The 13,711-nt window shown below is 53.4% G+C and overlaps 1 protein-coding gene across 1 annotated transcript in view; it reads left to right on the top strand.

Moving 5' to 3' along the window:
* The window catches only part of TMEM132C (transmembrane protein 132C), a 307,389-nt gene that overhangs the window by 234,761 nt on the left and 58,917 nt on the right, over positions 1-13,711 (top strand). Inside the window, exon 4 of the mRNA XM_045887847.3 lies at positions 5,824-6,007. Coding sequence (XP_045743803.1) covers positions 5,824-6,007 — 184 coding nt within the window. The remainder of the gene's footprint in view (positions 1-5,823; positions 6,008-13,711) is intronic.

Here is a 13,711-nt window from a genome sequence, read left to right as displayed (position 1 = left end):
GATTATTTCCATGAGGGCTGTGATTCTCCTTTGAAGCAATGTCATTGGTTTCAATGTGATTTGCTTTTAGAGCACTCTTTCCTCTTTCCTTCATACATTTACCAGCTCCTGTAATATTTTACGCTTTGGGGACAGATAGAGAGAAGGTAAATTTTTTTAAGTCCAAGCTCATAATCTAGTCCAAGGGTGCTTGGAAACAGGCTTTTCTCTCCTGTCTGCCCTTCACCATTAACCTGAACTCTGAATTCTGTCCTCCAAGCTAATTGCAAAGAGCAGGGATGAAAGAGGTGACTCCCTCAAGAGCAGGCCAGATCTTTCCCCACTGTCCTGGCATATTTTAGGGTGTGTGATCTCAGCCAGTCAGATATCTCCATGCAGCCCTTTGAAGGTAGGATGCATGATGCAAAGAATCAAGGACAGTAGACAATTAGTTTTGGCACCATCAGTTTTGATGACAAAACCGGTTTTGTCCCAGGTTCTTGTAACTTTCCTTTGCTCCCATCTCCTGTCCTTGTCTTTTTCTCCACACTTTTTAGTCATTTTGAGGCATTTGTTGAGTTCCCTTTTCTTTGTCAGTCAGCCCAAAGTGCTTTCTGTTGCTTGCAACGCGCAACCTGAACCGATACCCTTCAGCACCACGGAGAGCTCCCAGATAGCAGCGGGGCGTGGGTGTTGACCTCGGGGTCAATGGGACTATCTAATAAAGTCTTCCTGGAGGGGAAGTGTGTGTCCTTTGCCTTCATGAAATTCACATGAAGTAGAATGAATAAAATAAAAGCCTGGGCTGAATTACTGTTCTCCCGGACTGGCTTCCCTATTATAAGGTTGATTTCTTCATTTTGTTCGCCTCATTTCTTTCTGTAAGCATTATGCTGTCTACAGTGGCTGATAAAATCCCGTACACCCCGTAGTGGAGAGGTAAAGCCCTACTGGCTTCTTCACACCCCGCCCCCCCAGACTCCATTTTCTTACAAGATAGAATTCAATAGCTAAAAGGTTTGGTAAATTGGGTTTCCAGTGGTCCAAACTTTATTATGACTATTGGGGGAATTTATTTGTTTTTGAGTAAGAGCTTTTTTAAGCCAATTTCGAAAATTTCTTTCAAGAGTTACTGCAATAAATCTACACTATTGATTTACCAAGTGGTGGTTCTTGGGCGCTCTCTGGAGTCACTTAAGTGTTTAAATTCTTCTCTTTATTACTCCAACAGTATCACAAGCCCCAGATGGGCGGGCATGGAGGGCTCTTAGTCCCTTCAAGACAAAGCTTAGCAAATATTTCTGTCAGCTCAGAGACAGCAGGACGGCACTGACCACAGACAGAACTGCAGGCAAATTTCTTCCTTTCTTGGTCTCCATATTCCAGAGACATGTGGTGTAACATGGTGCCATGTCTGACAGGGACAGCTACTGAGTAAATGCAAGTCTGAATGGATCCCAGTTTGCAAGGAATGGTGGACAGGAGCTTCTCTACTGTGGCTTGTTCTCAGGGAGCTCCTGGACCAGCCCTAGGGGGCATGATGTAAAGGTGACTTAGGCAATCAGACATCGAGTCACTGAGAACCAGCGTAGTTTCAAGTCCTGCTGAAAACAAGAACAGCTAACATTTACTGATATTTGCTATTTTGAAACTGTACTAAGTGCATGACACTTATTCACTCATTTGCTTATCCCCATATCAACTCTATGAAATGGGAAGGAGCAGCATCCCAAGTTTGCAAATAGGGAAAAGGAGGCTGAGTTGTGCATCTTGTGCATCGGTACCCAGTGAGTGAAGCCAGGATTTGAACTCAGGAAGTCTCTTTGGAAGCCCACAGCATGATCATACCACGTGCTGTGTTTCCTTGGCAGAGTCCCACATTAGAGCCTTGGTTCTAACCCCCTAGTTCCCTCCTTCCTCCCTCTGTCTCTCACTTCATTCCTTCCCACCTTTTCCCTCCTCCTATTTCTTCCTTCATCTTTTAAATCAATACTTCCTGGAGGCCCAGCATTACAACATGTCAGGTTGGAGCTGCTTTTCCTGCTGCAGAAGGGCACAAGGGGATGACATTAAGGGCCACCTCCAGTCCCACGGCCACCCCCGTCACCGCCTCGGTATGCTAAGGGTCCTGGCATCGCAGTTTGAAAATCATCCATTGCATCATCTTTGGGGCCAGCATCTGCACCTCCATATGTGGCTCTTGTATGAAATGTTGCCTCCAGAATACAAGAGCACCCCTTTCTGCGGCCAGAGAGAGCAAACTGACAGCCAACGGCTTGAGCCACATCATGACTACGAGGTTAAGCTTCTTAAATTTTAAAATCCAGAGATTTTATAGATTAACTCCAGAAAAAAACAATCTGTCATGATCCACACGGTAGCCGTTGGTGGGAGTGACGTGGCGACGTGCCCGTTCCGAACAGAGCCGGCGACCACAGCCACCCTGTGGCCTTCTCCCCTTAGCGCCCCTGAAGTCTCCCCTTTCAAAATATGGCTCAATTCATTTTAATTTGGATATATCCCATTATGCGGTGTTTGGAGATGAGACGGCTGAAAGCCGTGTGGGGTGAGGGAGAGTAGGAAGAGGCAGGACTGCACAGAAGTGAACCAACGAGGGAGCTGATTCTCTTTCTTCCCAAAGGAATTCCTTGTCTTGAGTCAGAATGTTTCATCCAGAGCCTCCCCGGGGTTCATCTTGCTGTTGGGCTGGTCTTACCTGGCCTCCCTCTCGCACACATTCCTGAGGTCACTGCAGACACAGAACAGCTTCTTCTCCTCCTGGTCTGAGGTCTGAAGCCTCCTGCAAGTGGGGGTCAGATGTCTGTCCCCAGTGCCACCTTGGTGTCCCTATGACCCAGGACTCTGCCCAGCTCCATCGAAAGCTGGAGTTTCCCCCCCAAAAAATTGTGACTTTTGAAATGTTTTCTATCTTGAAACCATGAGTCAGTTTAGTTGACTCACACATGGTAGGAAGGGAAGGAGGGGGCTGTCACAGCTTTCCAATGGACGCCTGCTGGTCATTGCCTTCCATCCATGGTTGAGGACCAAGTAGTGCAAACATCGACACTGGGTGCAGGAACACAAGAAAGTCTCTGCTCTGGTACTTGTGCAAAATAAGAACCATAATTACCTCCAAAAGGGTTTTTATTGGGATTTGAAATAACAGATGCATGGGACCTGGTCCAGTGCCTGGTGCACAGGGAACATTTCATACACAAAGGCTTGTCGTCCTTATTCTTACATTACCTTGAGCAGAATACCCTAGGAAGGTGACCCATTGTTCACAAAAATCATATAACATAATAGCTTTCGAAGTCAGAACAGCAAACACCACTTCTCTTTCCTCCTGTCCAACACTGCACCCTCTATTCCCATAAGTGCAATGGAGGAGGACATGGCCAGGGTAAGTCATGCCGGCCCCTTCTGCATGCCCATCTCCTCCCTGGACAATGGGAATCCCATCATTTTGATTGTCCAGATGACAAAACTTAGTCTCAGAAGCTGGTGTCAGCTGGTATGATGCTCAAAAAAGAGTTTTATAACAAAACGAAGATGGGTGTAGGCTGAGACGTGTTGCCAACTCAAGTGTATCCCAGTGGGGCCATGATGGGTCTTGGCATAGCTGGACTTGCGCCTCATCCATCACTAAGGAAGTCTGCAGAGTCCATTGAACAGCCTTGATGTCTCAACCTGTGCCCAGCTCTGCTGTGGTTAAGGAGACGCCAAGGCGAGTGTTCTTGCTAAGAGAGCAAGATTAACAGCCCCCGCCCCCAAATAAAGGCATGCCTGTCACCCAGGGAAGAGCGAGACTGGGCCAGAGCCGGTAGGAAGGATTTCTGGAGGCTCAGATCCCTGCAGGCCTCAGCTGCCAGACCCAGTATGAGGCCCTTAGTTTGGAAACGCTCCAGACTCCAGACACTTCTCCCTCATTTTCCAAGGAAGTCATTCATTCTTGAGATTGCACAGCTCCAAGTGCTGGATTGACGTTCCCTCCCAGAGGGATATCCAGCACCTCATAAATTGTGATTTTCTGGGCCCCGCTGCTGGCCCAGAGACCATGAGGCAGATTTCACAAGTCCCAGGGCTTTGGGAAGTGTGGCGACCCCCCTGTCTCCCCCTGCCCCAGCCACGGAGCAGGGCTGAGGGTGATGAGGTGGAGAAGCAGCATTCTGGCTGCTGAACAAGTGCCCCCAAAGACTGGGTGGGTGTGTCCTCATGGCCCCAGCAAAGGGAAGGGCTTCGCCAGCACCCTTCAGAGGGGGACCCGCACATGGCGGGGATGCCATTTTGACGCATACTTGTTTCCTTCTTGACACGCTATAGAAAATTCCCCTCGGTTCACCTGGAGCCATGGGGCCTTCCCAGCGGATGCAGCTAGACATGCTGCGACCTGCCACCACCCCCTTGCAGCGCCCAGCTCCTCAGAATCCTGCCCACCCTACAGACCCCATTGCGTGCCTGGAAAGCCCTTCCTTCTCATTTCCACCAGTAACAACTTTATCGGTTCAACAGCTCCAGGAACCTCTCCAAGTTCCCCTTTGCTGACCTCCTAAAACGAGGGCTGGCAAACTTTTCCACGAAGGTATAGATAACAAAGACTTGGGGCGCCGCCGGCCATCCACTACCTAATGCCCTTTCCCAACCACGCTCTTGCGGCACGAAAGCCCCAGAGACAAATGTAAACGCACACACGGGGCCGCGTTCCAATGAAATGATTTATGAGAATGGGCAGCAGGCTGCATTCGGCCCCCGGGCCTCTGTTTGCCACCCCCTGCATGGGAGCCACTCGCTCGGTGTCCTGTGATTCCTCACTTGACCTCCAGCTGCCGTGGAGGAGGACACGGGATGGGGGGTCCGGAGATGCCACCTTCCATCTGGCTCTGTGTGGTGGTGAGCAAGCCTTTCCCCTTTCTGGGCCTTAAATTCATTGTCTGAAAAATGAGAAGCTTAGACCTTCGCTAGTTCCAAAAGCATCATGATCGCTGGAGCAAGTTTGCTCAAAATACAGCTATGTGGGGTCCCCTCAGATTTAGGGTATTGATTGGAAGGCTTCGTTAGGCACCGGAGAGTCCCATTAGCCAACGAGCTCCTCCCTCGAAGCAGAAGGGGGTGTGTTAGAGGATGCGAGGCAGTTCACACCGTCTGCAGGAGAGCCACTGACACGAGCCGGGGACAAAGCATCTGGGGAGGAAAGAGGCAGGACACCTGCCGGCTCTGCGGGGCTCCCGCACAGAACACTCGTCCCGTCCCCCTGGCACCAGGACCCGAGGGCCCGTGAGCACGAACCGCCCCCACTGCTGCCCCAGAAGAGCCAGGAGCCCACACCTGCCCAGACCCCCCTGCAGCGGCCGCGTCCTCACTGGCTTCCCGGTCTGCGTCCCCGAGGACGGGTCTGACCCACTTCGGGGCTGCATCCAGCTGCAGGGGAGCGCCCAGGGCCCTTCTGTGCTTCTCTGCCTCTCTAGAACCAGAGGAAATGCTAGGCCTGCAGTGCGGGGCACACCCATGGAACTGAGCTGAAAAAGAGTCCGTTTAGGTCCCAGGTCCTCCAGGCTCATCCTGCAGGGGTGGGGCCGACGGGTTCCCGTGGTCGGAGGAGTCGTAAGACACCGGCCAACACCCCATGCTCAGACTCGCTCAGCTCCTCCCACTGTGGGTGCTGCTCCGTTCCATCCGCAGCCCTAATGTGGGGGTGGATCCCCGTCCAGGGGCTGCCCCGGAAAGGTGGTGGCTTTTTCCTTAGACTCTAGGTACAGCTATGACAGGGGCAGGGGCAGAGGGAGAGAAGGACCCTTCCACGGGACAAAGTCGGCTCAAAGCCATTCTCCTTTGCTCCTTTTGCAGAAGCAGCAGCTTGTTCAGCGAGGTCATGCAGATGAACTTCGAAATAGCCAGCTTCAGCAGCCTCTCGGGGACGCAGCCCATCGCCTGGCAGGTGGAATATCCACGGAGAGCGACCACAGACAGCGCTGTGTCTGAGATCTTCATCAGCCAGAAGGACCTGGCTGGTATCGTTCCCCTGGCCACGGTAAGACCCGTGTGGGCCCGACGGCGCCCCTGTGGGCTTCCTGCTGGCCCAGGACGCCAGTGCCGGTGCCTCGGGGAGTCACTGTGTCATTTCTGAACCTCGGTTACCTTCCTGCTTCCCTCACAACCCTCGCTGTAACTGCGTCCCAGTTTGTTACGCACTTCCTTCGCCTCTGGTTGCCCCAGTCCTGTCTGGCCTTCTGTTCCCTGTTAGGAGGAGATGGGAGGCCACTTTGCATATTCGTCAGAGAAGCGAGCAGGGCGGTCACAGCAAACGACCACAGAGGTTCAGGCGCTGCACACGACCCCAGTGATTCTAGCTAACGTTGCACAACCGAAGTGGTAGGGGGCTCTGCTCCATGCGGGGTCTCGGGGGCCTTGATGGATGGGCCCTTCACCGTCCTACAGCTATAACATCAGGAATACGTGGCCTTCGTGGTCTCCTTGACAGAGGAAGGGTCGGTTGGAGAGTCACATGCTTTTCTAAGCAATGGCCTGGAAATGACATGTGACTCTCCCCCCCACACACACACACGCTGTTAGTCCTAAGGAGTCCCGTGGCCCCGTCAGAACTCCAGAGGGTGCAGGGGAAGGGCTGGGGGAGCACCACGGTCTGCGCCTCACTGCGTGGCATGTCAACATGGCCTTGACCCACACGGACCATGGCATGGACACAGTATGCACAGACCCAGCCGTGACTTCTGGCTCGACCCTCTGGCTGCTAGGAATGAGCAAGGGAGAGAGAATGGTGATAAGCCACACAGCAGTTTTGCTCTGTGGTCGCTCACCTGCACCTGCCGTGCTCAGCACCGCCCCACGGAGACGCCCTGCCAGGAGGCCCAAAAGGATGGCGCTTCAGAGGTGCGTGGAGAGTCCTTTGACGTTCAGCTACAAGTGTCTTTGCCAGAATTCGCCCTCCCTCACATGGAGCCTGGCACAGAAATTGTGAAACTAATTTCTGTTCAGCTTTGGCATAAGCAGGCTTCACTGATACCAAGCTGGGAAATGTATCAATTAGGATTCTTTGGGTTCCGTGTGACGAAACACCACCCAGTTGGCGTAAGCACAGCGAGAATCTTCTGGCTTGTGCGACTCCGAGTCCAGGATCCGTCCTGGCCTCCCATCTGCCTGATCAGGACTCAGCTCCGTCTCCAGGACTGTTTTATTCTGCCTCTTGGCTTCCCTCTGCATCTACTCATGATGGCAGCATGGCAGCTGATACTCCTGCCAAACGGTTCAAGCCTCGAGCCCAGGAAGGGCACCTGGCTCATTTCCAGAAACCCCGACAAAGGTTTCGCTGCCACGACGACTCCTCTGGGGTCATGCTGTCTCCCCGAAGCAGCCCCTGTGACAGGCTTACACCCCCAGAGTCTGCGCGGGTTGGAACAGACGCTGTGGGTCGCCCGCCCTGCCCTCGCCTCGCCTTCCACCTCAAGCACCAGCTCATTTTCGCCCGAGAGTTCTGCCTGGCGCCCAAAGCCGTCCTTCCCACCTGTGCAGCAGGGCACAGACCCCGAGGGATCAGCATACCCCCACCCAGGAAGCTCTCCGCACTGCGGCTCCCGGGAGCGGGCAGACACTGAGTCCAGCTCCCTGGGCCCGCCTGGGGGTTGACGGTGAGGCAGGAGCTCCACAGTGCTGCCTCCCCTCGGCCCAGTGCAACTAGGCTGCAATCACAGCCCGAGGTCCCTTGCTGGGTAATGCCCGCCATGGTCCCGTGTGCCTTGTCCCACTTCCCCACTCCCCAACAGATGTTGCCCGCACCTCACAATAAACCACTTGCAGTGGAATCCTTCCAGGAAAGCCCAAACCAAGATATGGGTCAGCCGCACAAACCACGTGAGTTTGAGAGCAGAGAGCTTTCAGGATTGTTTCGCTAGAAAACTTGAGAATGGATACCGGGAAGCAAACGGACACACGGCCCCTCCTGATATCTGGCATGCAAGGAGTTGAAATGCCTTTTATCCAAATAACGAAGTCACTCTGTGGACAGGAAGCAGCAAAGTACGACCCCAGGACCACACCCAGCCTCTGATTATTTCTCTAAGCCAAGTTTAGGGGCACGCAACCACGCCCATCCAGCTCTGCATGCTCTATGGCCACTTTGGCTGGCCACAGGAAGAACGAGCAGCTGTGGCAGGTGAGGAGTGGTCCACCACGGCTGAAGTATGCACTGACGGCCCTTTCTGGAAAACGCGTACCGATCCCCACCACAGCAGAACTCAAAGAGTGGTGTCTCAACTCTGGCTGCACCTGTGAGTCACCTAGGAGGCCTCAGAAATGATTGTTGGGGGCGCCTGGGTGGCTCAGTTGGTTAAGTGACTGCCTTCGGCTCAGGTCATGATCCCAGGGTCCTGGGATCGAGTCCCGCATCGGGCTCCCTGCTCGGCGGGGAGCCTGCTTCTCCCTCTCCCACTCCCCCTGCTTGTGTTCCCTCTCTTGCTGTGTCTCTCTGTCAAATAAATAAGTAAAATCTTTAGGGCCCCTGGGTGGCTCAGTCGTTAAGCGTCTGCCTTCGGCTCGGGTCATGATCCCAGGGTCCTGGGATCAAGCCCAGCATCGGGCTCCCTGCTCCGCGGGAAGCCTGCTTCTCCCTCTCCCACTCCCCCTGCTTGTGTTCCCTCTCTCGCTGTGTCTCTCTGTCAAATAAATAAGTAAAATCTTTAGGGCCCCTGGGTGGCTCAGTCGTTAAGTGTCTGCCTTCGGCTCGGGTCATGACCCCAGGGTCCTGGGATCGAGCCCCGCGTCGGGCTCCCTGCTCGGCGGGGAGCCTGCTTCTCCCTCTCCCACTCCCCCTGCTTGTGTTCCTGCTCTCGCTGTCTCTCTGTCAAATAAATAAGTAAAATCTTTAGGGCCCCTGGGTGGCTCAGTCGTTAAGCGTCTGCCTTCAGCTCAGGTCATGACCCCAGGGTCCTGGGATCGAGCCCCGCGTCGGGCTCCCTGCTCGGCGGGAAGCCTGCTTCTCCCTCTCCCCCTGCTTGTGTTCCCTCTCTTGCTGTGTCTCTCTGTCAAATAAATAAGTAAAATCTTTAGGGCCCCTGGGTGGCTCAGTCGTTAAGCGCCTGCCTTCGGCTCAGGTCACGATCCCAGGGTCCTGGGATCGAGCCCCGCATCGGGCTCCCTGCTCTGCAGGAAGCCTGCTTCTCCCTCTCCCACTTCCCCTGCTTGTGTTCCCTCTCTCGCTGTCTCTCTCTCTGTCAAATAAATAAATAAAATCTTTAAAAAAAAAAAAAAAAGAAATGATTGTTGGGGCCCCAAGCTGACAAATTCAGTGAGGACCCCCGGGGCTGGGAGGCAGGCACCCGTGGGTGCCAGACCTGCAGACTGAGCAGCACCAAAGCCATCACTCCCCTGTTGCTATCAGCCCGCCTTGCTAAGAGCTTGTGGGCAAGAGCCCCACTTGGCTGAACTGTACGATGGGTTCCCGGAACAGATCAGCCAGAGCTCTTCAGGTACACGGATCACGGCAGCCCGACGCGCACGGGGTTCGTGGAACCGAACCGTCTAGAAGAGTGGTCTCGAGCTACTGCGCGTTCAGGTCCCCCGGAGCCTGTGCTCACGCGCAGAGTCTCATTCCGGAGGCCCGACTTGGGTGACTTTAAAGGGCTGCAGACCGCGCGCGGCAAACGATGTCATCATGGAGGCTGGCGTCCCCTTCCGCCTCCCTCTGCGTGTGGCGCCCGGTTAGAGTCACCACACACGAGGCTTGTCCCCAGGGTGGCCCGGGCAGCGCTGGGCTGACCCCGCGCCCAGCAGGAGAAGAGCGAGAGCCCGACGGCCGACCCTCAGGCCGATCCCTGGGACCCGCTCTGAGGAGCACTGATTGGCTCGGCGCGGGGCACGTGGCCAACCCGGAGCCAATCGCTGAAGCCGAGTGCTCTGATTGGCGGAGCCTGGGGAGCTTGTGCCCGTGGAGCTGGTGCAGAGCCGGAGAGCTGGGGCGCGTAGTGCATGATGGGAAGCTCTGGCCGCCGCCGAGGGGCGGGGCGCACAGACACGCCCAGCGCAGCCTCACCGCAGAAGACGTCATCTATGGCCCGGGTCTGCTAATACGTGGGGGTTGGAGAATGATCCCTCTGGACTTGACACGTCCAGGAAGAGGCGTCAACGAATCTATGTAGCCCCTGGGGCAGGCTCAGTCCGCTGTCTGCTTTTGTCCACCTTGCAAGCTGGGAATGGTTTTTGTATTTCCAAGCAGCTGCATTGGAAGCGGTTATATAAGGGGCTTCTTAATAGGCTCAGTGTTGCCTCTTGGCTGGCAAACCCTAAAATACTTTCTGTCTGGCCCTTTAGGGAGAAAAGTAGCAGATCTGTGACCTGGAACATCGGCATCACTTCTAGGGTGAAAGTGCTTAGCTCCTGTCCTACTTAGTTTAAAAAGATGAGGCTTTCAGATACTGTTAAAAGCGAAATCACGGTAAGGATAGGAGATATTATTTTGCCATACTTTTCAAGGGGCCACAAGAAAGCCCTCTTCCAAGCAAGATGTGATTATTGCGGTTATTGTGTTTTTGTAATGCTTTTAAGGTAAAATGGAGTGACTACTTCTGTCATACCCAGAATCCCTTTGTTTGCAAGTAACTGTGAGTGAGTTTGAGCTGGCTTCATCCGAACGATCTTTGATGGACTCACGTGGCTGCCCTGGGGCAGAGACGGCAGGTCTGTATTTAGGTGCTCGGTGATGTCCTCAGTTTGCATCCCCTGTAAGGTACGGTTTGACCTCAGCTGTGCAGAGCAGCGTGAGAAGTTTGGAACTATGATGACAGGCAGCCAGCAAGTAAGGCAGTTGGGAGCAACTTCTAGTCTCAGTTTTATTATTTTTAATTTTTTTTTTCTAGAATGAACTTTAGTACAATTTTAAGTAGCCAAAATGTCAAGTTTTATTGGAATCAACTAACAAATAGAACTGAAGCTTGACTAGGAGATGAGAAGCTTTTAAAAAAAAAAAAAAAAAGTAAACAAGAAGCAAATCTCTATATTACCTGTTAGCGGCCGGTGAGTCAAGTGGTCAGGTCTTGGAAAAAATTAAGTAAACTCCCCCCAGTGGTCGCTCATTCTAAAGAAATACAAACATCAGAAAGGTCAAATAGAGGATTGCCAGATGGGAAAGATGCCTTGTTGGGGAAGTTCTTACCTTCAAATCAGGCCTTCTCAAACGCCTTCCTCATCCAGGTGAGAAAGGCGGGAATCCAGCGACTCCTCAGTGGCCTTGGATCCCCCCCAGCTGCAGGCTCCAGCTCCCGGGGAGTAGATGAGATGGGAAGGGGGAAGGGCTTCAGCTCTCCTGCAAAGTGAGCCATCGAGGCAGGAGTCTCTGAGCCACATGGTCCCTTAGCACTACTTTGTGTGGAGAGCACTGACCTGCAAAGCCGACATTCCCTCACCCCTTTCCCGCTTTCTTGGCAAAGGGTCCTTTCTTTGCTTGGAGGCAGGAAAGCCTCAGGTCTCAGCTCTGTGACCTCAAGCACCCCTCCCTCCAGTTCCCACCCAGCCCCTGCCCACACTGCATGCACACTCTGGGGGCGCCAACAGCTTGGGAGTGCTGACAGTCTGGGAGTACCTACACTCTGGGGATGCTGAAGCTGAGGGGGGCTCACACTCTAGGAGGGGCTGATGTTCTGCGGAGGCCGACCCTCTGAGGGTACCTACGCTCTGGGGGTGCCAAAGGACAGCAGACAGGTAGATAGCTCACAGGACAGGACCAGGTATCAGTAAGGTGCTGTTACCTGAAGACAGGTAACGCAGGGCAAAGGAGTGGAGCATGTTTCTTGTTCTGTTAGTGCCTCCGTGTTTCTCCCTAGTGTTTATTTAAAAATAAAAAACTAAATTTAATGCATAGTCTAGAGTAAGCAGGAACACCTCATTTGGGCAGGTGTAGGAAGAGACCTTTTGCTCCAGGACTGACTACTGAGTCCCAGATTGAGTTTCCTGGGAGGTGGCGAGATTGACCCCAAATTTTGAAGAGTTTCAAACAATCGCCGTTTTTTGCCTTTGCAAACTTAAGATGAAATCATTTTCCTTGACCCCTGAAACATGGTGGGAATTTGGGGGGTTTTTTTCCCTTATATAAAGCTTTCAAAATTCCTAGAACGTGTCCACATCTCTCCGCATAAAATCAAATTTAAAATAAAGCGGCTGTCGCCAGGGCTGTTTAAAGAAGAGATTGCTACTTGTTCTCACATCTGCAGAATGATGATCTTAATCCTCACCTCTCTGGGGCGTCACGGAGATTCATTAAGGTTTGCGAAATGCCGGGAGCCCCAGGCCATGTGTGCAGCAAAGGAGATTGGCTGGCGGGGGGGATGGGGGGAGGGAGGCAGCAGTTTGCCCTCCTGCTTTGCCTAGCTCTGGGCCCTGGGGGGCTGGCCTCTGTGGACTGCAGCCTCCAGCCTCTCTGGCCCTCTGGCTTCTGGTGGGGTCCAGCCAGCGGGAGGCACTGGAGGTGATTGGACAGAGCAGAGAGAGACGGAGGCTCCTGTTGTGGGTTGAATTGTGACCCCAGAAAGCTATGTTGATGTCCTCGTCCCTCCTTATCTTGCTGCAAGTCTGCCAGAGGCATGGTCTTCTCAGCCTACAGCTCCTGTCCTGTGGGGGACCCTGTTTTCCGTGGTTCTCCTTCCTCTGGGCTCCAGGAACTGGCTGCCTCCCCCTGCCCCCGGATATGGGGCTCCTAAGAGCTCCCAGCAGCACAGCCCCGGCTACTCCCTCTGCTCCTGCCCATGGCTCTGTCAAGAGCCCCTCATCACCCACCCTCTGACCCAGCCCTTGAGGCGGCCCCCTGTTTCCAGCCAGGACCCTGAGGGAAGCAGGCTCCATGCTCCCTTCTAGTTCACGATCGTCCTCAGAAGCAGACATGGTCAGGAAGGGGTCCTGACCCCATTCATCCTCTCTTCATAGAGAATTAACACTAAACGTACAGGTTATGGGATCTTTTGGGGTCTCTGTACCCGGTGGTTGGATTGTTCTACCCGACAGCATCCTGCGGCAGCTCTTTGGCATCCTTTCCCTGCTAAGTTCGCAGAACCCGGTGTGGGGGCAGAACGGGCATTAGCAGGCGGGGGGCATTGTCCAGATGCATTTGGACCCGCTTGTCAATCTGCAAGTGATGAATGGCTTCGCTCTGCTTGGGGGTCCGTGGGGAAGCGCGTCGGCAATATCGTCCGGGTTCGAGAAGGCATCAGCAGACATTTCAAAGAACTGAGAGACGTCTCCTTTGACGGGGATTGGAGAATATTATTTTTAAAGAGACAATAGAAAAATAATGTTTTATTGTTTCCCAGAAACATCCTACCCTGATATTCATGCTCCTTTTCCTACTTGGAAATTATATATTGTGACTCCCCCGAGAGTGTTTTAAGGATGGCTTCAGTGCTCTCGGGCAATTGAAAAATGTTTGCTGGGTTGAAAAATAACTATATGGGCAGAATAAGTATTTTCTTGTCACAGCTAGAGATTTACTGTGGAATTCAATTTGGAAATACCCCTCCCTCCAGCTGACTAGCATGGGTCTCTGTCTAAAAACAAGTCGGTGACTCGTCTGAAGCTGTTTTTGACTTGGAAGGAATGTTTTCAGGGTTACCAACGAATTATCTGAGGAATGGCCCCCTATCCACCACCTGCCAGAAAGGAGGAAATGCCCAGACGGTGGGAGCGGTCAGCGCTGGCGTTCATGCTGCCACCCCCAGTAGCTTGGGCGGGTTTCCCC

The sequence above is a fragment of the Mirounga angustirostris genome, unplaced genomic scaffold (assembly GCF_029215605.1).
Source record: "Mirounga angustirostris isolate CCGP_5_RB_7025 unplaced genomic scaffold, mMirAng1.0.hap1 SCAF_14, whole genome shotgun sequence".
Taxonomy (NCBI): Eukaryota; Metazoa; Chordata; class Mammalia; order Carnivora; family Phocidae; genus Mirounga; species Mirounga angustirostris.
The sequence above is the reverse complement of the archived record's forward strand: the minus strand, read 5'-3'. Positions and strand labels throughout refer to the sequence as shown.